General features: G+C 47.2%; 4 protein-coding genes across 7 annotated transcripts in view; 3 read left to right on the forward strand and 1 right to left on the reverse strand.

The window, feature by feature from the left end:
• The window catches only part of LOC128299031 (receptor-type guanylate cyclase Gyc76C-like), a 40190-nt gene extending 32706 nt beyond the window's left edge, over window positions 1-7484 (forward strand). For all 4 annotated transcript variants that reach the window (XM_053034865.1, XM_053034866.1, XM_053034867.1 and 1 more), the window contains 6 exons: window positions 411-704; window positions 1732-2064; window positions 2250-2415; window positions 2497-2806; window positions 2885-3278; window positions 3371-7484. In XM_053034865.1, the coding sequence (XP_052890825.1) occupies window positions 411-704; window positions 1732-2064; window positions 2250-2415; window positions 2497-2806; window positions 2885-3278; window positions 3371-5029 (3156 nt within the window). In that variant the 3' untranslated portion in view covers window positions 5030-7484. The remainder of the gene's footprint in view (window positions 1-410; window positions 705-1731; window positions 2065-2249; window positions 2416-2496; window positions 2807-2884; window positions 3279-3370) is intronic.
• Window positions 7485-9662: 2178 nt separating this feature from the next.
• On the forward strand, window positions 9663-11837 carry LOC128308828 (neuropeptide FF receptor 2-like). Its single transcript, XM_053045526.1, has 4 exons — window positions 9663-9734; window positions 9829-10132; window positions 10521-11020; window positions 11385-11837. The coding sequence occupies exons 1-4, from the start codon at window positions 9663-9665 to the stop codon at window positions 11835-11837; spliced, it is 1329 nt and encodes a 442-aa protein (XP_052901486.1).
• Window positions 11838-11853: 16 nt separating this feature from the next.
• LOC128300452 (uncharacterized) lies at window positions 11854-16404 on the reverse strand. Its single transcript, XM_053036516.1, has 6 exons — window positions 15888-16404; window positions 15622-15822; window positions 15329-15557; window positions 13866-14488; window positions 12597-12797; window positions 11854-12515 (listed from the first exon to the last, which is right to left on the reverse strand). Exons 1-6 carry the CDS (start codon window positions 16359-16361, stop codon window positions 12258-12260), a joined length of 1986 nt encoding a protein of 661 aa, XP_052892476.1. The 5' UTR covers window positions 16362-16404; the 3' UTR covers window positions 11854-12257.
• A 1787-nt stretch (window positions 16405-18191) lies between these two features.
• LOC128297071 (retinol-binding protein pinta-like) lies at window positions 18192-19960 on the forward strand. The gene is made up of 4 exons (XM_053032634.1): window positions 18192-18483; window positions 18555-18850; window positions 18927-19302; window positions 19472-19960. The coding sequence occupies exons 1-4, from the start codon at window positions 18412-18414 to the stop codon at window positions 19733-19735; spliced, it is 1008 nt and encodes a 335-aa protein (XP_052888594.1). The 5' UTR covers window positions 18192-18411; the 3' UTR covers window positions 19736-19960.
• Window positions 19961-21464: the final 1504 nt, after the last annotated feature.

The following is a 21464-nucleotide window of genomic DNA, read 5'->3' on the forward strand; positions in this document are numbered from 1 at the left end:
TCGGTTTCCACGCCGGATTTACTCTTTGGCCGACTGGCGGGTAGTTAAGCTGCCCATTGTACCTTCGCATCACGCGCAATCAAACCGGTCTTATTGTAGGTGGCGTAGAAATTACGGGACGGGCAAAACCGAGGGGAAAAAATCCACCAGTTATTCAAATCGAAAAGCTTCCGTTCGGTCATGGCCAAAGTAGAATCACTGTCGTACAGAGAGGATGATTTTTTGTTCGTTCAGTTATTCGCCGATGCTCTTGTTTCGTCATATACGGGTGTACACATATAATCCATCCATTTCCGCTTTTCCCATTCTAAGCGATCCGTTCTTACTGGACATTCTGCACGTCATAAATAAATATTCTTCTATCCCTTTCCCATTGGCTTAACCTGGCTCTTCGCGTACGTTCTTTGCAGGAGTTTAAACTGTCCAAGGTTGGGAATGCGATCGACTGGCCCGGATCGGACCGACCGATGGATGAGCCGTCCTGTGGCTTTATGAACGAGCACTGCATGAAAGATGACACCCATATCATGTCGATGGTGGTGGCGGGTGTCCTCGCACTGATACTCTTCTGTGCGGGCGTCATCACGATGAGCATCTATCGCAAATGGAAAATCGAGCTCGAAATCGAGGGTTTGCTGTGGAAGATCGATCCGGGCGACATCAAGGGGTACTTCAACACGGAAATTGTGTCCTCACCGAGCAAGGTAAGTTCGGTCGGTGAATGGGATTCACTGACATGGTGTGCTCTCCGGGGGCGAGCATATTGGCAGTGAAGTAGCATTTCCATTTCCTCGCACGCTACATCTCGTTAACGTTTACGGTAGAAATCATGCTTGAAGCTGATTGAAAAGTCAACATGACAAGATGGATTTCGCATTCGCATTCGCTGCGTACAGTGGAGAGGGACTGCTTTAAATGGTACATAGTGCAAATTAGCTTCCTTGTCTGGCGTTTGCCTTCACCAATCAAACACCATTAGCTGTAAAACATTTTGAAACCCTCCATTCCATTATCAATAGTTCAGCTCTTTAGCTGTAGGATTTAATGGCATTCAGTATGCTCAAAGGGTTTATTTTTTGGTATTTCGGAAGCTATAAATTATTAATTAAAATTAATTAAGAAACCATTAAAAGGCAATGACACTCGAGTTACGCGAATATTTGACAGTAATTTTGTATACGGAAAAGAATGTTTTATTTGTCAAACTTTGAATCTACCCAAAAACACGTTACATTTTAAAATTTTAAACATAACGTTGGTAAAAATTTACTTTAATTGTCAAAATAAATGTAAAAATATCAATTATTAATGAGCTTCGCAACGTGAAACAGAGAAATTGATCGCTGAATACTAAATATAAACGATATTATTTAGAGGGGAGGGGTAAATCTAGTTGCCCGAATTTTTCTGGCACGCATAACTGAGGAAAAGGCTGTAATTGATGAATCAAACTCTCTCACTCACGTCGAAACTCCGTTCTACTGACACGCAAATGCATCTGCAAACGGCTCGCTGCATTGCACTGATATGCTTTGGAGCGGTAATAAAACATGATTCATTTGCTGAACGATTCCCAATGCTTCCGGGCGTAAAACTCGGCACGTAATGCTCGACACCCCGGTCTTCGGTATTTGTCGTGAAACTTGTTGCTTCTTTGCACATTTATGTCCTTCCGTTCTTTCATCTGTTCTCTTTTTTTTTTTTGCTTCATTCCCGTTCGACGCCGTACAGCTCAGTCTGGCCAGCGCCCAATCGTTCGGATCGCGGTGCTCGAACCAGGTGTTCACGCCCACCGCCCGCTTCCGGAGTGTGGTGGTGCGCATCAAGGAGCTAAAGTTTTCCCGCCGCAAGGACATCTCGCGCGAAATCATGAAGGAGATGCGACTGCTGCGCGACCTCCGGCACGATAACATCAATAGCTTCATCGGGGCTTGCGTGGAGCCGATGCGGATATTACTAGTCACTGATTATTGTGCCAAGGGAAGCCTGTACGATATCATCGAGAACGAGGATATCAAGCTAGATGATTTATTTATTGCATCACTGGTGCATGATTTAATTAAGGTGAGCGAATCGTTCGTTTCGTTTCGATTTCCAGCACGTCCATCGCGGCATTCGGTTCGCAACCCAGTGCGACCATACGATGGTAAACATCCAATTGAGTTTTCGCTAATCTAGTTTCTCCGTTCATTCGCTGTTCTCTTGTGTCCTTTATTGGTCCCCGGTGCGTGCGTGCTGTGCATGTACAGGCAATGATCTACATTCACAGTTCAGCTTTAAACTATCACGGTAATTTGAAATCGTCCAACTGTGTCGTGACGTCGCGCTGGATGCTGCAGGTGACGGACTTTGGTTTGCACGATCTTCGTCACTGTGCGGAGAATGAATCGATCGGTGAACATCAGCACTATCGAAGTAAGAGCTCATCACTGGAAATACTTTAAACAACATTTCAAACGGGACCAATTATATTTTCGTTCTTTATTTTCGTTGTAGATCTGTTCTGGAAATCACCGGAGCTGCTGCGTCAACCGAACGCTTACGGTAGCCAGAAGGGGGACGTGTATGCGTTCGCGATCATACTGTTCGAAATCATTGGCCGCAGGGGTCCGTTCGGGTACACCGAGCTGGAACCGAAGGAAATCATCGATCGGGTGAAAGCGTTACCCGAACCGGGCAAGGAACCGTTCCGGCCCGACATCGACAGCGTGATCGAGAACGAAAACGTGTCCGACTATGTGATCAACTGCATACGTGACTGCTGGGACGAAAATGCCGATCTGCGGCCAGACTTTCCCAACATTAGGTACGTGAGGTTCTGAGAGGCTGGGAGATCATTCGTGACGGTTTTATGCTTTAATTTTGCGTTTCCTTTTTGAAACAGGAATCGGTTAAAGCGTATGCGTGGCGGAAAGTCGAAAAACATCATGGACCAGATGATGGAAATGATGGAGAAGTACGCAAACAACCTGGAGGAGATCGTGCAGGACCGGACGCGGTTGCTGTGCGAGGAGAAGCGCAAGACGGAGGATCTGCTGCACCGCATGCTGCCCCAACCGGTGGCAGAGAAACTGACCAAAGGGCTCGGCGTCGAGCCAGTATCGTATGATTCGGTGACGATCTACTTCAGTGACATTGTTGGTTTTACAGCGATGTCGGCCGAAAGCACACCGTTGCAGGTCGTCAACTTCCTGAACGATCTGTACACGGTGTTCGATCGCATCATCAAGGGTTACGACGTGTACAAGGTGGAAACGATCGGTGACGCGTACATGGTGGTAAGTGTCCAGTTGACATGCCATGTTGTTTTGATTTTTTTTTCGCCCTTTTTTCTCATTACGTTTTATCCCACCGTTCCGCTTCACCTCAGGTATCCGGATTGCCCATCACGAATGGAAACCGGCACGTCGGTGAGATCGCTTCGATGGCGCTGGAGCTGCTGCAAGCGGTACGCAGCCATCGGATCGCACATCGGCCTAATGAAACGCTAAAACTGCGTATCGGCATCCATACGGGGCCGGTCGTGGCAGGTGTGGTCGGTCTTACAATGCCGCGCTATTGCCTGTTCGGTGACACCGTCAACACGGCGTCACGCATGGAATCGAACGGGGAGGCGCTCAAGATACACATCTCGCAGCAGTGCAAGGATGCGCTGGACACGCTGGGCGGATACGTGATCATCGAGCGGGGTCTGATCGCGATGAAGGGTAAGGGCGAAGTGATGACGTACTGGCTCGAGGCGGCAACGGAACAAGCCATCCAAAAGATACCGGTGGACGTGCGGGATCTTCCCCCACCACTGTTCTGTCGACCGCGGCGCAGCCCAAAGATGACGTACGATTCGCGCCATCCGAGCATCATCGGACTGCCGGGTGGTGGCATGTTCAGCAACATCAGCGGGATGGGTAGCTACATGCCGGGCAGCAGACGTCAATCGTGCGCCCATCGGGTCGGTGTCGGTGGTGGGGCGGATCACGAAAGCAGCTACAGTCTGCAGGGATCCATGTTCGGACCGATGGTGCCGTTGCGTGCCGATTCTCCGCCTCTCCGCCGACCGGATCGGGTCGGGCGCGAAGATTCGATCCCGCTGGACGATGCGGATGACGATTCGCAGTGTACGCTGGATCAACGGCCGACCGTAACGAACGCACCGACAACAACCACAGCGCTCGGCGGCAGCAAAATTGCCTCCAGCGACAACCTGAAGCGCGCGTTGTTTGGCAACAGTCCTGGTAAACGGTTGAGTCACAAACTGCGCTCGATTACGTCCGCCGACGATTACAAGCAGCTCTGCAGCAACATGCCGGCCAATGGGGGCCGATCGCCGGAAGCGGCACTTTTGCGCGAGAGCCGCTCGCTCGATCCCTTCCCTGTCACGATCGAGCCACGGCGCAAGCGGCTGGACGCACTGGCCAAACGCGTGCCGCGGCTGGGGAAAACGATTGCCGCACCGTCTCGCACCGGTTCGCAGACGTTCGCACCGGCCCCGACAGTTGTGTCCACGATCAGCCACGAATCGATTGTAGACTCCGTCCGGGGCCAGCACGACGATCAGCTGCAGCTCGGGTCGGGCAAACTGACCGTCCTTGGCAACGTAAAGTGTCGCGTGCCGGACCCAAACAACAGCCACAGCGAGGCGGCATACCACAAATATCTGCACAACAACAACTGCAACGGTTCGATCGGCAATGGGGCAGCGGAAGAGCAGGCCACCTGTCCGCTGCTCACGCGCCAGACATCGCTCACGACCCCGCAGGAGCACGACTGTCCCGGGCTGTACACGAACAACAGCAGCAGCAAGCGCTGGTACTCGCTCGAGCATGTCGGCGTGCCGGATGAGGACAGCTGTAGCAAAAAGTCGCTGACGCGCAGCTCGATCAAATCGTGGCTGGTCGGCTTCATACACGGCAATGGGTTTAAATCGAGCGACAGTTCGTTGCGCAAGGTGGGCGTCCTGCCGGTCGGTGTCGGTGGTGTTACCGGGTTTGGCGAGTTGCAACCAACGCCGGAAAAGGAAAGCATGGTTTGAGGCGTGATCTTTTCGCTTCACCACATTCCTGATCACCCCCCCCCTTCCCCCCAGTCAAATCCATCCATCTTGAAGGCAACAACATTCAAAGAAGACGCTACAATATAGTACATTGCCTCTTTCAACCCCAGCACCCCTACCCCCCCCCCCAGCCATGGAGGATCTGTTTTAAACCGGCTTACCAAACCATGATGCCGCCCGAGCGGGCGGGGCCACAATCTGAGAAGATTTCGCAAATGCGCGTTTCCGTGCATAATCCTTGCGATGTTCGTGTATCGATGTTTTACATTTTATTTTAAAAGTTTTGTTTGTTTGTTTGTTTGTTTGTTTTCCTCATGTATTTTAGCCTGATTGTAATCTGAGTGCCATGCGTTTTGCAAAACGGAACAGTGTGTAATAGGAGTGCGTAACAGACAGATGGGGGTGTGTATGCAAGAGTGGAATGGACCTCTTCTGGATCCAAACGTGCGTGCGTGCGTGTGTGTGTGAGTGTGTGCGTATGTGTGCGAACATAAATGGCGAATGTATGAATAAGTAAGCACGCGTAGATGTGTGCGCTTTTATGGTAAAGCCATAGCGAATCAACTGTACCTTTTTTATGTATCTTCCATTCACATAATTTTTAATCGGTATGATATAAAATGAACATTCATACGCATTGTATCACCTCGCCCGGGTGAGCTACGCAGAGGGGGAATGTCGGGGTGAGCAAGGGTGGAAAAATCATTAATTACGCACCAAACCAATTAAAACTATTACGACTCGTTTCCAACGATTTCAAGCACAGTGCAAAATCGGATTGTGCATCATACTAATGATGCAAATCGGACGGGACGGGTAGAAGATAGATAGCGAAGCGATTTCATTGAGACCAGACCGGTGCAGGTACTGCAGGAATGGGTTTGGGGAAAGTAGATAGCACACAAGTGAATGAAGGCAAAATGGAGAGATAAAGGGAAATAAATGGAAAGCAAACAGCGCAGAAGAAAAAAACGATGGAAATGAGAGGAAAAAAAAATACAACTAGGCTGTGAAAATAGAAGTTAATCAATTAAGAATGTTTGTCGTTTCTTTCTGGCACCGGGGACCGGGCTTTAGTCGCGCGCCGATTGAAGGATGAATCACCAGAGACACGACGGTTGCTTGGGGGTTGCGAAATAAGAGTTTCAACTGCATTATGCTTTAGGCTAGCGGGAATGTTTAGAAGTTCTTCGTCTAACAGTTCGTCTAACTCGTTGCTGGTGGCCACATCAGGGAAATTCGGTACAGCACGGTAAACATTCGTGGCAGATTTTGTTTTCGTTTCGTTCGAAACAAACTGTCTGTCGAGGGGGAGCAGGTGTGTTGGCCGTGGGTGAGCTTAAACTATACTTCATGTGATTGTGATTTGGGTGTATGATCTGGTGGCGCCACAACTAGTCGTCCCCCCTTATCGGTGTCTCTGTGTATATGTGTGTGTGCGTGAGCGTCTGTGTGTATCGTCGATGTACATGTGCCTGTATGTAGATGTATATGTATATTTGATCGTATTGTTTGCTTATCCGGCCTGGCAACCGTTTCCCGTTTCTCTCTCCCTTGAAGAAGCAGGTACCGCTGCGTACCGCTGCGTTGTGCTTGGTTTTATGACTTTTCGTGCAAAATGTACTTTAAATGATGTATGTAAAATATGTGTCAAGGATACACGCCCACACACACACACACACAAAGCGTGTGCAGCATCCACGCACGCACACAGGCGAGTGTTCACGCAACGACATGAACGATCACCAAGCGCGTATTTCCCGTAAAGGTGTGAATTGTAAGCGAGATCAGAGCGTTTGTATAGCAACAATACAAAAACAAATACACACACACACATCTTCACCTATAGAAAGCAACAATTAAAAATGAGCATAAGAGCATACGTGTAATATTCGTCGTTTAGGTAAATTGTAATTGAAATGCCTTGTGTGCTGGGCCAGGGTTTCGTCCAGGGTGTGAAATGCTAAGGGTTAATGCCGCGCAGCACGATTCAAAGTTACCGTCATTAGTAGAAGAAGTTATTGTTTTACGAAGCATACAACGAAACTACAAAGTGTGACACAACAGAAATACACTAAAGTAATATGCAAACCAGTGTGGGACGTAGTTCAGAAAACAACAACCAGTTACTGCTTTGATACGCAAGCTCCGTATAGTGCAACGCACAGAGAGAGAGAGATATCGATAACATAACATTTACGATATGAATCTCGTTACCGGCCGTGTAGTAGCTGTTTGGTTCGCTTCAATTTCTTCTGCAACACAGAAACAACAGTTCACCGTTGAAACGAACGTTCCCAGCGATCAAACGGTCGTTACCTTGTAGAACAATATATTTACAGATTGAAGAAAAAAAAAAGAACTGTTGAAAGAAAAAGCTGTCAGTAAAGCCAAGCATATTACACACAATGTAACGCGCGCGCGTGTGTAACATTACACGGTATCAGTGTATCAGTCAGCGTGGAAGGAAATTGTTTGGAAATATTACTGTATGTCATATATTTTATAGCAACGGCTAAGAGATTAGGCGGTCACTGGGGCCGAGCCGTTAAAAAGTGTATCCAACCAAACTATTGCTGTTAGAGGAGGAAAGCAAGCAGAATCTCGTCCGAGTGCGAGTAACGTGTGGGCAGCATAATGGCGCAAGCAAGGAAGAGAAGGAGAAAAGAAAACATTGGTTAGCGTGTTTTTAACATAAACATAACGGGTTTTAAACTATCAAATCATTCATTGTATAGTGCATAGTGTATGATTCACGTTAAAAAGGAGTGCTCCCGGGGCCAAACCCCCTACCAACCGCCACGGAGTGATGAGAAATGTATATTTATTGAAAATAAAAAATATGATACTACAGTACGTGTATTGTGGGGAGTATGGTGCAATTGTTCCTTTTTTTTGTATCTATATTATTCGAAATCGTGGAGGAAAAATGAGCATTTAAGTTAATTGAAACGGAAAACTTGTTTGTTTTTTACTCCCACAAAACAACTTAACGTAACCAGTATTTTTTTAATTATTCGGCTTTTGAACCCACACACAAATGACATATTGCCCACTATATATCATTCAACCATCGTCATAATTCATTCAGTTCGTATCATGAAGCAGACGATTAAACAACCACCTCAATTGAGATTATGTATTTATCGGACGGCACCGGAATGTTGTTTCAGGTTTGAGATGAGCATGGGTGAGGGTTCAGTGACACATTCCATCGAATATTTATTACTTTTGCTTGAAAACTAGATTTTTTTTTTAAATAAAAACCATGAAAGTAGTATGGAAAAATACTACTGAAAATAAGTTTTGTAAATTTTTTTTGGTACAATTTTATTTGATATTGCATCTAAGCTTAGTGAAGAACAAATAATTGAGTTAGACGCAAAAAAAAACAAATTAGAATTAAAGTTTTGAGCTAAAACAAAGCAACCAATTAAATTCCAATGGAGGCGCATTGTGTTTAAGGATGGAGACGCCTGGTGCCAGATGATGGAGACGCCTTGTGCTAGAAGATGGAGACGCCTGGTGCTATAAGATGGAGATGCCTAGTGCTAGAAGATGGAGACGCCTGGTGCTAGAAGATGGAGACGCCTGGTGCCAGATGATGGAGACGCCTGGTGCTAGAAGATGGAGACGCCTGGTCGTTCGTTTTGATGCGTGTATAGTAAAGTGGTGAGTATTATTAATTGTCTAATGGGGGGTTTCCATCGCCAAAATGGTACTGACCAATTTAAAAAAAACGTGTTTGTGTTAAGCTGCTCAACTTGTTCCTAATAATGTTTGCAATAATATTTGATTGGGGTTTGCAGAGCTCTGCAGTCTTCGAATTTCATTTCAAACCGTCCCTTGAAGTACATCCGAATATCAACAGGATATTAATTCCAATCGCTCAGATTTTTTCTATTTGACTTCTCGTTTGTAAGCACCATAAACATGCACATCCATCCCAAGGCATACGATGCTTCCTGTTACTGTACGTGTTCGGCAAACAGCAAACATGGTGCTTATCCAAGCAACACAAGAGCGACAAGGGAACAAAATCAATTGCTGCTTATCGGCACCTATTGCCCGTGATTGAACTGGCTGTAACGAAAACAAAATCCCAAAGGGCGGGTGGATGAACGGACAAAGCGAGGAAAGGTTCGAGATGGAGGGATAAGATAATTATTACACTTTCATACGTACCAAAGCTTCCTTCCTGCGAGTAAGCCAACAGATTGGCCCCAGGGTCAGCATCGAGCTGATCGGCCAGATGCACTCTTCAACCGAAGCCGAGCAACAAAACTTTACCCTTACCGAAAGCGAGTGATAGATGACGTGAGCAGTTAATGCAGCTTTTTTTTTAATTCAATCTTTACGAGCCTCAAGTGCAAAGAGTTTATAACCGAAAGTGAAGTGGGGAACAAAGGGCAGTGATAGAGAGAGATACAAACATAACCAGCTGACAGTCGGCCTGGCGCTTGGATCGATAAATTGACAGATTGTAAAGTTTGCTTCTCTAAGTAAGTGTCGACCATTTTGTGGCAGTTTATATTGAACGGTGTCGGTTTGTGGTTGGGTCAATCGTTAATCGTCAAAGTGCAATTCTCATTTTTTTCACACATCTTGCATAATGTTTCTAATTATTCAGGAAATCATAACTAAATTAAACATTCTAATCATATACTCCGACGAGTCCCCATTGGTAATGTACACCCGATTATCGGGATAAAATCGGGGAACGCACACACCACTTATGCAACGCTCTGTTTTTAAACCCAACCATTCTTCTTCTCTAGATGGATTTCACCGTGTATGATTATCCGCGCGAGATCTGGCGGCTGAAGCCCGGCTGGGAAGTGGCACTGAAGACGATCACCTTTCTGCCGCTGATACTGTTCGGTCTGCTCGGTAATGCGATCCTGTGCTACATTCTCGTACAGATACGTGCCCTCCGTACACCGACCAATCTGCTGATAGTGAATCTGGCGGTGGCCGATCTGGCCACGCTGCTCATCTGTCCGCTGATGTTCATGTTTCACGATTTCTACCAAAACTACGTGCTCGGTGCGATCGGTTGCAAGACGGAGGGGTTTCTTCAGGGTAAGTAGATTTGATTGGAATTTTCAGGTGAATTAAATGTTAAGCACATGCAAATGCCAGATGTGTGCCGACGTATATGTACGGAGAATTATGTGAACGTGAATTAAGTGATTTCCTAATGGATCAAATATGCATAATTCTGGTGATAATGTTTATACTGAAAAATATATTGCCGACGGATGTACAGTGACTCAATCGTGAATCCGGCCAGCCAAATAAAAGCTGAAGGACCTTTTGTGTTGGACAGAGTTGTTAATCTTTTTTTTTTATTTAAACATGTATTCGTTTTTTGGAAACCCTGGAAAGTGTTTTAGCTAGTTTTAGACAATTTTAAAACAATTATATTTTATTTCTCGAACTCTCCACATTTCTCTCCCATTTGTTTCAGGCTCGCTGCTAATAACATCCGTGCTGTGTCTGTGCGCCATCAGCTACGACCGACTGACGGCCATTGTGTTTCCGAAGCGATCGCGTCTCACCAAGCGCGGTGCCGCCGTGCTCATCGTTGCCTCCTGGATCGGTGGCTTCCTGCTCGCGCTGCCCCTCAGCATGTACCGGGCGTACCGGGAGCGGCAGTGGAAAAACTATCTCGAGACGTACTGTGCGGAAAACACGACCTTTCTGCCGAGCTACTGGCACGTGCTGATCGGTGCGCTCGTCTGGTTTCCGCTGCTGGTTATGTTCTGTTGCTACAGTCTCATCTTCTTGAAGCTGGATCGGTATGAGCGGCGCGTGCTAAGAAAGGAACATCCTATCTCGGTGTCCTACAAGCGAAAGGTCGCCAAAACGCTGTTCATCGTGTTGATCGTGTTCGTGCTGCTGCGTATTCCGTTTACCACGCTCGTCTTCATACGTTACAACCGGTATTTGAACGACAATCAGAACCAGGTGGGTGTGAAACGGTTAAGCTCAGTGTAATTTACTCTGTATGACAGCTTCCTTTGGCCAGAATGAACGATGTGGGCGTACCGTCAGTTATCTCTGAAGCCCTGAAGCCCTAAAACCCTGATATTTTTAATAACACCTGTTAAAATCGATCATTACCTTATTGGTTGCATACTTCCAGGCGTAGATGGAAGTTGTGCAATTGCATACTTTCAGGCGATATTTTTCAGCTTGTGGTGCAATGTAAATATCTAGAATAGAATACAGTTGAAACAGTGCAGAAGGAAGATACTTTAAGAACTCTTTTGTTAATGGATATTTAAATCATTAAATACGGCTTTTTCTCTTTCTTTCGATATCGAAACAGATTGGCAATGACTTCCTCGTGCTGTGGTACGTATCACACTATCTGATGTATCTGAATGCTGCCCTAAACCCAGTGATTTACGGCCTGACGAATGAAAACTTCCGCAAAGCTTTCCGCAAAATAAGCCTCTCCCGACTGTTGTGCATTCCGGCCCTTGCAAGTAAACGACCATCGGGCGGGAAGGGCCGTTCGCGAGACAATAAGCCCGGATACGGTGGGAAAGATGGCATCGCAACGATCGGGGGTCGGCTGCAACCGAGAGCTCCCTGTGGTACGAACGAAAAGATGGCCAACCTGTCCAGTTGGATCGTGTGTCAGGCACGGCGCGACAACCCCCCGACCAGCCCATCGAAGGACACCAAAATATCCCAGCTCAAGCCGACGACGGATGGGCTTGGTGGAGATTCCCAAACACCCCGCAACTCGACGATCGTTTCGGATGGATTTATGTGACACGGTCGTGTGAGTAAAGCCGCCCTACGCAGCTGGTTGTATTGGTGTAAATCAATTAGTAGTCACAGCGTGCATGAACCGCATTTCAACGCATCCGAACAGTTTCCTACTGGGCATCTGGGTTGCTGGGTGGTGTTCGGTAAGGTTCGATCACTGACACAGCTTCAATAAGGTCATTCTTAAACTCTACACAAAACGTTACAGTTCCCTCACTGTCAAGCTAGTTTTAGAAAATGTTTAGTCGCAAATTAGCACTGCTAAAACGAATCGAACCAGATCGAAAAGCTTACAACAAATGTTCCTCCTAGTTTTGTTCCCTCAACTGTAAACAAAAAACAAAACAAAATCTTCCACTTTTTATCAATCTCAGTCCACTCAAAATATCTTCCAAATGTTCCACCACAGAGATAGAAAATAGTTTTAGTCCACCTCCAGCTTGCGGAAAGATCCCTCCATGCCGAACAGCGATTCGGCCGTTTTAGCCTTTCCAACGCGCTTCCGCTCGTCCGTGCCGTACTGGTCCTCCTCCAGGAAGTACTCCCGATAGGACAGGATCTTTTTCTCCCAGATGTTCGTTATTTCCTGCAGCGAGCTGCTTTCCCCACCGTACTCCTTCGGCAGCAGACGCTTCGGTATGTGTTGGTACAGTTTGTCCAGGTTGCTTCCGTGTACGTACAGCTGGAAAGGGATTTCCAAGCAAGTCCACGTTGAGCTACATGTGGTTTAAAGTGTCCACACCGTGCGGGGGGATTCACTTACCCGTGATCGGTTCTTTTCGCTCATGAATGATTTGAACATGTTGAAGACGGTCTCGAATCCGGTCGGTGTGTTGATGTAGTGGAAACCCTTCTGGCGCAGTGGCGAACCTTCCTGGCTCATCATGGTCATTTTTTTCACAAACGTCGGTGTAAACTGCAGGAAGTGGGCGCTAGTCACGTTTGCCAGATCGAGAATGCCAACCTTCGGTGGGAGACAAGTTTAATCGTTATTATTGAGGCTTTTTCGGAATTTATGGTTAGTAGTGTCTATGTCTGTGGGTGTATATCATCGAGAAACATGTAACAATTGTTTATACAATATAAATTCAATGAAGAACTATTATTTCCAAAACAACTCCTTAGGGAAGCAGCACGCTCGTACTGTAGCAAGCTTCACAACCCGTACACAAGTCAATGATTTGATTTATATAATTCCGTTTGATTTAAATTCTACTAGAAATTTTGAATTATTGTTCCAAAATACCTTCACCAGAATAGGAGGCAGCCATCACATTTTTTAAGCCACCAATGTTGCGATTGACTCTAGCGCCATCTATTGCTAATAATAAGGGTTCTAATAATGAGATACTAATACTAATTACTGAGATACCTTTGAAAATGATTTATAAAAATGCTTTATTACTAGAAACTGTAGAAATTAAATGAGGTAACGCTCAATTTAGATTATCTTAACATCCATTAAAAAAATTCTGAAATTGAAGGTTAAATTGCTCAAGAATCACCGGAACCTAGAAATCATCCGACATCTCTCTGAAGAGCGCTTCGTGAACACTTTCCCCAGCGGCTTAACAGTGGCTTCCATAACTTATCTTCAACACTTGAACACACGTACACACCCACAGCAGTAAGTGGACAACTAACTAACCTAGCTCATTTCACTTGTTAATGGATTTCCGCACTTAAAAAGCTTGTTGTTATCACGCGCGTTGACAACAATCCGTCACTTACGTCACTCACGATGAGTAACAACACAAACCGAACGCTCGCACAACTCGTTCAGCGGCTGCCAGCACTTGACATCGACCGCAAACCTCTTATCTCCCGACCACACCAGACCCAAAACCCCAACAAAACACAAACACACACCTGAGCGGCGTGGCAGCACCGCTCACTCCACCCAACGACACTGACGACACGCGACTGTGCAAAGCGATAAGGCCCATTGCAGCGCATTCCGTGCAAAGTGATTGCGAACACCTAGAAGCTTCCTGCCGGGAGTGTACGGTCCGGCGTACGTGCGCGTACTCACCTGACCGGCGATCACCATGTTGTCGTCCTCCAGCATCAGAATGTCGTTGATCATGGTGCTCACTTTAATCACCTCCTCGGCCGTGTACTCCTTCGGGTTGTACACACCCGGCCGGATCAGCATGATGCGCGGCGCATCGGGACCATCGGTCAACGGTAGCGGCAACCCAATGCCGAGCCGCACAATCTCCCGCGTCCGGGCCTTGTCCGGGTCGCGGTTGCGCATCAGCTCCGGTATGGCCGTGCGCACGCTGTAGAACATGTCGATTTTCTCCTTCGCCCGCTCGAGACTGTACTTGCAGCCGCGCAGAAACGTCACCAGAAACTGGTCGTCAATCCGTGCGCGGATGTGAGGTGTTCGGGCCAACCATTGCCGTAGCGCAGCTAGATCCTCATCGATCCGTTCGGGTTTTTCGTTAAGTTCGCGCTTTGCCTTCTCGTGCAGTGGCGCCGATATTGGGCGCAGGTTCACCATGGTGAGCTTCACGACACCCTTAAACACGCACACGCACACCCACACACACGGCCTGGCAGCTCCCAACAAAGGTGGTTCGCTACTGACGGCTTTCAGGTAGATCGCAACGACCAGTACCCAGCACACGGGGCGGGAGATATCTCCACTTCCTACAAGCGATAAGCCTGGAACGCACCCGGCTCACTTATCGTGGTACTCCTGGCTCGTCGTTCGAACGGTTCGAAGCGCCATCTGCTGGCCACCGACAACCGTCCAACTGTGGACGTCCGTCGCTCAGACAACCGTTGTACCTGAGACAATGCAAACGTGATCAAAGCGAGGAGAGCTAACCCGCATCCATTGGCGGGATTGATTGGGCGCTGTGCGACGGACTCTTTGCACGGTGATGCAGGGCCTTATCTTATCGGATGATAAAATCCAACCATGATGCGGCGATTTTGTTTCTGCGATTTCATGCCGCTCCGGCACTGTGAGGTCGCTGTTATTTGCAAAACGCAATCGGAATTCCCGGCACCGGCCGGTACACATGCAATCGGTCGTAAATCGGCCTTATTGTAATTGATTTGCTCTGCAACATCTTCCTACACCTGGTGGTTCTTTATAGATACAGATGGACTGTATTAGTTGGGCTATTATTGGCGGCTATTTTAAGCCTCTCGTCTCTCTTTGACCAGTTTTATTTTTGGCCCAATATCTTTGTCCGGACATTAAAACACCGCCAAAAGACGTAGTACAAAGGTGCTGTCAATGATAAGGCTAAGATAGCTGCTGGTTGACAGATTGTAACCTAAAAATCCTTGAAGAATCAGGGTTAAAATGCTCACGGAAGAAGAATGAATGTTTGAGTGTAATTCTCTTAGCATGTGGTCCGGCCACGAATTCAAACCATTTTATGCTACCCAGTTCAAAAAGAGGACATCTTTATTTCCCACCTTTTAACACGCCCGTGATCCACCGCGCTTAGTCGACCTCAAGCTTGCGGAACGAACCCTCCAGCCCGAACAGACTGTCCGCATTCTTCGGACGACCCGGACGTTTCTTTTCCTCCGTACCGTACTGATCTTCCTCCTTGAAGTACTCCTTGTAGGAGATAATCTTCTTAGCCCAGTTGTCGACGATCACCTGAATCGGGCCAGCATCACCGCCGTATTCGGTGGGCAGCATGCTCTTCGGTATGTGCTCGTACAGCGACTCCAGATTGCTTCCGTGGACAAACAGCTGTCAAAGAGAAACGAGGAGTGAGTGCCTGCATCGTAACATGACCACCGTAAGTGCCGCTTACCCTGGAACGATTTTTCTCGTTGAGGAAGCTCTTGAACAGATTGTACACCACCTCGAAGCCGCTGGGTGTGTTGACGTAGTGGAAACCCTTCTGCCGCAGCGGCGAACCCTCCTGACTCCACATGGTGGCCTTCTTCACGAACGATGGACTGAACTGCAGGAAGTGGGCCATGGTGCAGTTGGAAAGATCCAGAATGCCCATCTGCCGGGAGAGGTTTGGACGGTTTAGAGTGCGCCGCACGTTTCCCTACCTACTGCAGCGCTTACCTGCCCGGCAACGATCAGATTATCATCCTCCTTCATCATAATATCGGCCATCATGGTGTTGTACCGGAACACCTCCTGGATGGTGTACTTGCTCGGATCGTACGTACCCGGGCGCACCAGAATGATTCGGGGCCCGTCGGGCGTGACCGTGTTTGGCAGTGGTACGGCCACACCGAGCTTGATCAGCTCGAGCAACTTCGCCTCCTCCGGGTCACGGTGCCGCATCAGCTCGGGCAGTGCCGTCCGCACCGTATAGTACATGTCCAGCTTTTCCTTGGCCCGCTCGAGGCTGTGCTTGGAACCGCGCAGGAACATCATCAGGAATTGATCATCGTCGCGGGATTTCAGGTACGGGCTCTTGGCCAACCAGGTCCGCAACGCGGCCAGATCCTCTTCGATCCGTTCCGGTTTCTCGAACAGCTCGTCCGCGGCCTTCTTTGCCAGCTCGGCAGATAGTGGCCTAATGTTCGGCATTATCGGTTTTACGGGAAGGGGGGTTGTATCGGCAACGGGTGACTGATAAGCTGCGATATAAAGCGTAAGGGGGAACAATCGCTCCGGTAAGATTATGCTCCAACCGGCATAGCGGGACAGTCGTTCAAGGTCAAAGTCCAGCGAAACGACCCAGATCACTGCACATATGCAAATCAACTTCCTTTTCTTCGTGGGTGATCTCGCTTATCTTACCTTTCTCGTTCTACTTCGCAACACTTCCGCAGTTTTCCCCTCCTTATCACACACAGACACACACTTTGCCAACACTCAACGCAAGGAACGTCCGCGTTGCGGAATGGTGGCCTCTGTACTGGATCTCCCTTTTAGTTCGCACAACACTTCGATTGGTAACGGGATGGTGAACTTTATTATCGATCTCCTTCGCCACCCTTTGCTGGGTGCGATTAATTTATTGATCTTACTACGGTTGCGCCCGATAAGATAACAGCGCACCTTACAAGGCGTCAGATCTTTGGTGGATGGTTTAAAAAAAGTGAAATCGTAAATTATTGCACGGTCATCCCCGGTTGTATACGGTTACAGTTGCGACTGGCAAAAGATAACCACGTGTGCGCCTTGCGAAGCTTTCGTACCGCTTGCGATACCGTACGATAGATGGCGCTCGCGAGTGAAAGCCGCGCAACGATTTGAATTTGCGAACCGTTGAATGCTCTTTACATTTTGGTTTGTACATTTATGGAAATAATTTGATTTTGGGGAGAATTATATAAAAAAGCCGTGCTGTGAAGTTCAATAATTTATTATTAAATTAAAATTATTATGTCGGTATAGTAGTCGGTATATATTAAATATTCTTTTTAAGATTTTTACATTTTATAATTAAACTTTATTACCACACATTTTTGCATTATTATTATTACTTAAAACAATTGAATTTACAATTTATTATTTTATTTAAAGTGCGGGAATTACTCCTTGTCCGCTTACTTCGCCTTTGTCTTATTAGTATAAAATATTCTTTCGTGTTTGGAAGTATTTGCAGTAGCCGTAGAGTTCTTGGTTTTACTCAAAAGTGTACAAATTTTATCACACTTTTTTATTTCACTAAGAACGGGCTAGCCGTTCTTTGAAACGACACTCTTAAGAGTTTCAAAAAAGAACCTTTAATTATTGCATACTTTCAGGCGCATTGGCCCAAGTCAGATCACTATAGATAGTCGTTTAATTGTTTCAATTCATTACATAACCACCCTCAATCACCTGCCCTGTCCTATTAGTGTTATGAAACCCTTATCAGTTTTGAGTATACACTCCGGTGCAGATGTTAATTTCAAGTCTCTTTACCTACTTTTCTGTTTTTGTAAATATTTGCCGTTCATTGTGGTAAGTGGAGAGACCTGTCCGTTTGAAGTATATCATTCCTGAATGGAAGGAACTCGTTTAGCATTTCTTCCTATCGTAAAATAAAAAAAAACACTCTCAACGGGAATCCCTGTCCACACACAGCTTTACCACTTTTAGCTTCATTATATGCTGCGATAAGTGATTCATAAAATGGAAGAAATAAGAACGTTTTTTTATCGCACCCAAAACAATATTTGCCACGCATTAATGTATTTACGAACTTCCGTCTATCTGCCGAAACTGCGCCGTCAGCAAACACACTTTGTTTCATGTCATGAAGCACGGCAACACACAAAAAATCGTGCATCGTGTGCAGTGTGTTATCGCAGCCGAAACCGGATCGATGTACGGTTCAGTGGTAGTGGTGGTGATGGCCGAGATTCACGGGACATATCTCGCTGCATCCGACAGTACGCGACACCGGCAAGGGAACTCGCACACAACGTGGACACCTGGACGGTTCGAGAAGCACCGGCTTCCCTATCTTATCAGATCAACGCCACAAAACATCACAGCCACAACGAATGCGTGTGACCGTTCGCGCGCTAGAACGCGTATATGGAAGACGGTCTTGGCAGGCGACACGTTCAGTAACGCACTGAAATCCCGAGTGGTAACAACTGTTAGCATTGCTTGAAGAGTTCGATAACAAAAAAAACGAGCGATGAGCATAAAGGTAGAAGCGCTAACGAACGAAGTGTTCTCGGCACCGGCTGTCCCGGATAGAAAGATGATCGTAAGTAATCGAGTGGGGGAAGTGTTAAATTGTGTGCTCTATTCGATCTAATTGATCCACTCTGTTTGCAGTCCGTTCGTCCAATTGCGGAATGCCTCAAGCGCAAAGCGGCCGACGAGCTGAACGAAAAGGAAAGCATCGTTGCGCAGGAGCTGGAAATGATAAAGACCTGGATCAGACAGTCCGGACACATCCGCGGTCGGATGGAGGAACAGTTTTTGCTTGGGTTTTTACGCTCCTGCAAGCACAGCCTGGAGCGGGTGAAGGAAAAGCTGGACACGTACTACACGATCCGGTCCGTACTGCCGGAGGTAATGCGCAACCGCGATCCACTCGATCCGTTCGTGCGGAAAGTCATCAAAATGGGGTAAGGATTCCTTAGCAGTGTGAAAAACAAAACCTTGTGTCAGCCACCTGCAACAGATCGTGTGCTATTTCCACAGTGTGACGGTGCCCCTACCAAGAACGGTCCACCCGGACGATCCGAAGATCATTCTCATACGGGGCGATGCGTTCGATGGGGAGGTGTGTGACTTCCCGGACATTCTGAAGGTGTTTACGATGATCGGTGACATACTGCTGCGGGATGACGATCAGATGATGATCTGCGGCCAGGCAGCAATCATCGATCTGGGCCACTCGTCCAGCAGCCATCTGTTCAACTTCAACCTGTCGTTCCTGCGCAAAGCGTCCATCCTGAACCAGCAAGCTTCACCCCTCCGGCAGAAGGGATTCCACTTTATCAACACACCGAAAAGCTTCGACATCGTGCTGAACATCTTCAAGGGACTGATGACGGAGAAGAATCGCAAACGCACGGTACGTATCTACCTTCTGGATGCATCCACCGTATCGCGTGCGTAACCATTGTTCGCGATAACGAACCATTTTCCCATACTGCGCATACACGCATGCACACCATAATCAAGCGAAGGGGGTGGGTGTTTTACGCTATCTAATGGGCGTCAATTTCCCCGTATCCAAACAGATCATATCGCACGGTTCCAGCCTGGAGTCGCTGCACAAGTACTTCCCCAGGTCCATACTTCCGGCTGAGCTGGGTGGCGAGCTCGGCCCTGTTCAACAGTTTGTGGACGAATGGGAACAGAAGCTGATTGACAACCGGACGTACCTGATCGAGGAGGAATCGCTCGGTGTGGATGAGAACCGGCGAAGGACCACCAACCCGCTAGCGGAGGAGAAGGATCTGTTCGGGACGGCAGGAACGTTCCGGAAGCTAGAGTTTGATTGAATGTCAGGTGGCTGGCTGGAAGTTGTAGGGTACTGCATAAGCCATATGGGGGGGTTGAGTAGATAAGTATGTTGATTAGATAAGTATTACTATAAATAATATATTGCATAAGTGATCAAACAGGAGTGTAACTCTGTAAACTAAGAATAACTGTGTTAGACCTGTGTATTACTGTGTTCTCCTTAGAACTTGGAAATTACTGAAGCTAAATATAAAATTATTTAAAATTAACTGGTAGAGTTTTGTGGATTTTTACAATGGAGACGCCTGGTATCTGTCAGAAATCGGAGAAAAGTATCAAATTAGCCTTAAACTAACTAACTTCTAATAATTCTGGGATTATTTATGATCCACAGAGAGAAATGCTATAGGTTTCTGGTTGGTCTAGATCAGGAGTCTTCTACCGTAGTTGGGGGCCATTATACATTAACTTTCAGGCCATTTACCAAGAGGCTGGAGGCTCTCGAGGGCCGCAGTTCGGAGACCCCTGGACTAGATCGTTCGGTGTCATTCCCGTGACGTAAGCAGGTAAATGTTTCCGCACGAAAGGTAATCGACTAACCTTTACAATCGCATTTTTCTTCCATCGCGATTCCACACCACCAACCCGCGTTATTGCCACCATTGCACCACACCTATTGATTATTACTGCAGACAAATACATCACTGCCTGCAAAGGAAAGTGTCCTAGTCGCACGAGACGCCACGACGTAGTAAATTATACAAATCCGTTAACTGCTTACAAAAGAGCATAATCACAATCGATATCACCCGCGAATTCTAGCGGTGCTCTTTTGTGCGCTGAGTGTTCCTTTGCCTGCTGGAGGCGATAAATCGTCTGGTGTCGTCTAAGGCACACCTCGCACTTCGCCAACGGTTGATGGATGGATATAGTTCGCTTAACCTTACCGATCTCTGCTCACTGGAACGACACGGGCGAACATTATTGCCCGTTTTAATCGTTACCAGAACCAATTTCCGTGCCGACAAATGTCGACGCGGTCCGTACGCGTACTTCCGGCGGGTTAGTACTGACCACCGAAAGATTTTGCACAATAGCGTCGGTACAACCGCGTACGCCACACGCAAGACCGATCCATTACAGCTGTAACTGTTCAACAGACGCTGAAACGATTCGCCGTCCTTTATGGACCACAATCGGATGGAGTGAGACGGCTCGGGAAGGTCAATCGATGGGTTTTTGCCTTATAAAGTGAGCTGCGTGAAATGAAATGTACCTCTTAAACTCTTAGCGCAGTCACCTTTCATGGAAAGAGCTCGTATTATCGGGGAAACTTTTGTCCAAACTACGGAGTGTATAGAACTCCACCTAAAAGCAAGGTGAAATCTTCCTTGCTTGTGTTTCTGGTGGAATCAAGACGCATAAATTAGCCCACAGCCACAGCAGCAAAGGCGGCAAGAAGAAGTGGCTCTAGAGGACCGAGTTGGCACTTCACGCCATTTTACCATTTCGGCGGTAAATCGCGGACGTAAAGTAATTAATAAAAGACCGTACAGAACAGTTCGGTTGAATAAAATCCATCTCCGAGGAGGGGCTTCCCAGAAGGGAAGAAAGGTGAAAAGTTCATAACAATTCACAACACGTTTTTTTTCTTTCTCCTCCCTGATGGTGGTGTGCCGTGATGAAATGGGCTAGTTAAAGGATTAACTTTTTCGATGGGGCAAGAATTTCAACCCTAGTGTGATTTTCTTGTTGTTTCCTGCGCGA

The sequence above is a fragment of the Anopheles moucheti genome, chromosome 2 (genome assembly GCF_943734755.1).
Source record: "Anopheles moucheti chromosome 2, idAnoMoucSN_F20_07, whole genome shotgun sequence".
Classification (NCBI taxonomy): Eukaryota; Metazoa; Arthropoda; class Insecta; order Diptera; family Culicidae; genus Anopheles; species Anopheles moucheti.

Bases quoted from the DNA above. Each gene is read 5' to 3' on its own strand.
- LOC128308828 (XM_053045526.1), top strand. From the start codon at position 9,663: ATGTTTCTAATTATTCAGGAAATCATAACTAAATTAAACATTCTAATC. The intron at 9,735-9,828 runs GTAATGTACACC...CTTCTTCTCTAG, and splicing joins ACTCCGACGAGTCCCCATTG to ATGGATTTCACCGTGTATGA. The intron at 11,021-11,384 runs GTGGGTGTGAAA...ATATCGAAACAG, and splicing joins TGAACGACAATCAGAACCAG to ATTGGCAATGACTTCCTCGT.
- LOC128297071 (XM_053032634.1), top strand. From the start codon at position 18,412: ATGAGCATAAAGGTAGAAGCGCTAACGAACGAAGTGTTCTCGGCACCG. The intron at 18,484-18,554 runs GTAAGTAATCGA...CTCTGTTTGCAG, and splicing joins TCCCGGATAGAAAGATGATC to TCCGTTCGTCCAATTGCGGA. The intron at 18,851-18,926 runs GTAAGGATTCCT...CTATTTCCACAG, and splicing joins CGGAAAGTCATCAAAATGGG to TGTGACGGTGCCCCTACCAA.
- LOC128300452 (XM_053036516.1), bottom strand. From the start codon at position 16,361: ATGCCGAACATTAGGCCACTATCTGCCGAGCTGGCAAAGAAGGCCGCG. The intron at 15,558-15,621 runs GTAAGCGGCACT...TCTCTTTGACAG, and splicing joins ACGAGAAAAATCGTTCCAGG to CTGTTTGTCCACGGAAGCAA. The intron at 14,489-15,328 runs GTTCGTTCCGCA...TATCGCTTGTAG, and splicing joins CAGTCTGTTCGGGCTGGAGG to GAAGTGGAGATATCTCCCGC.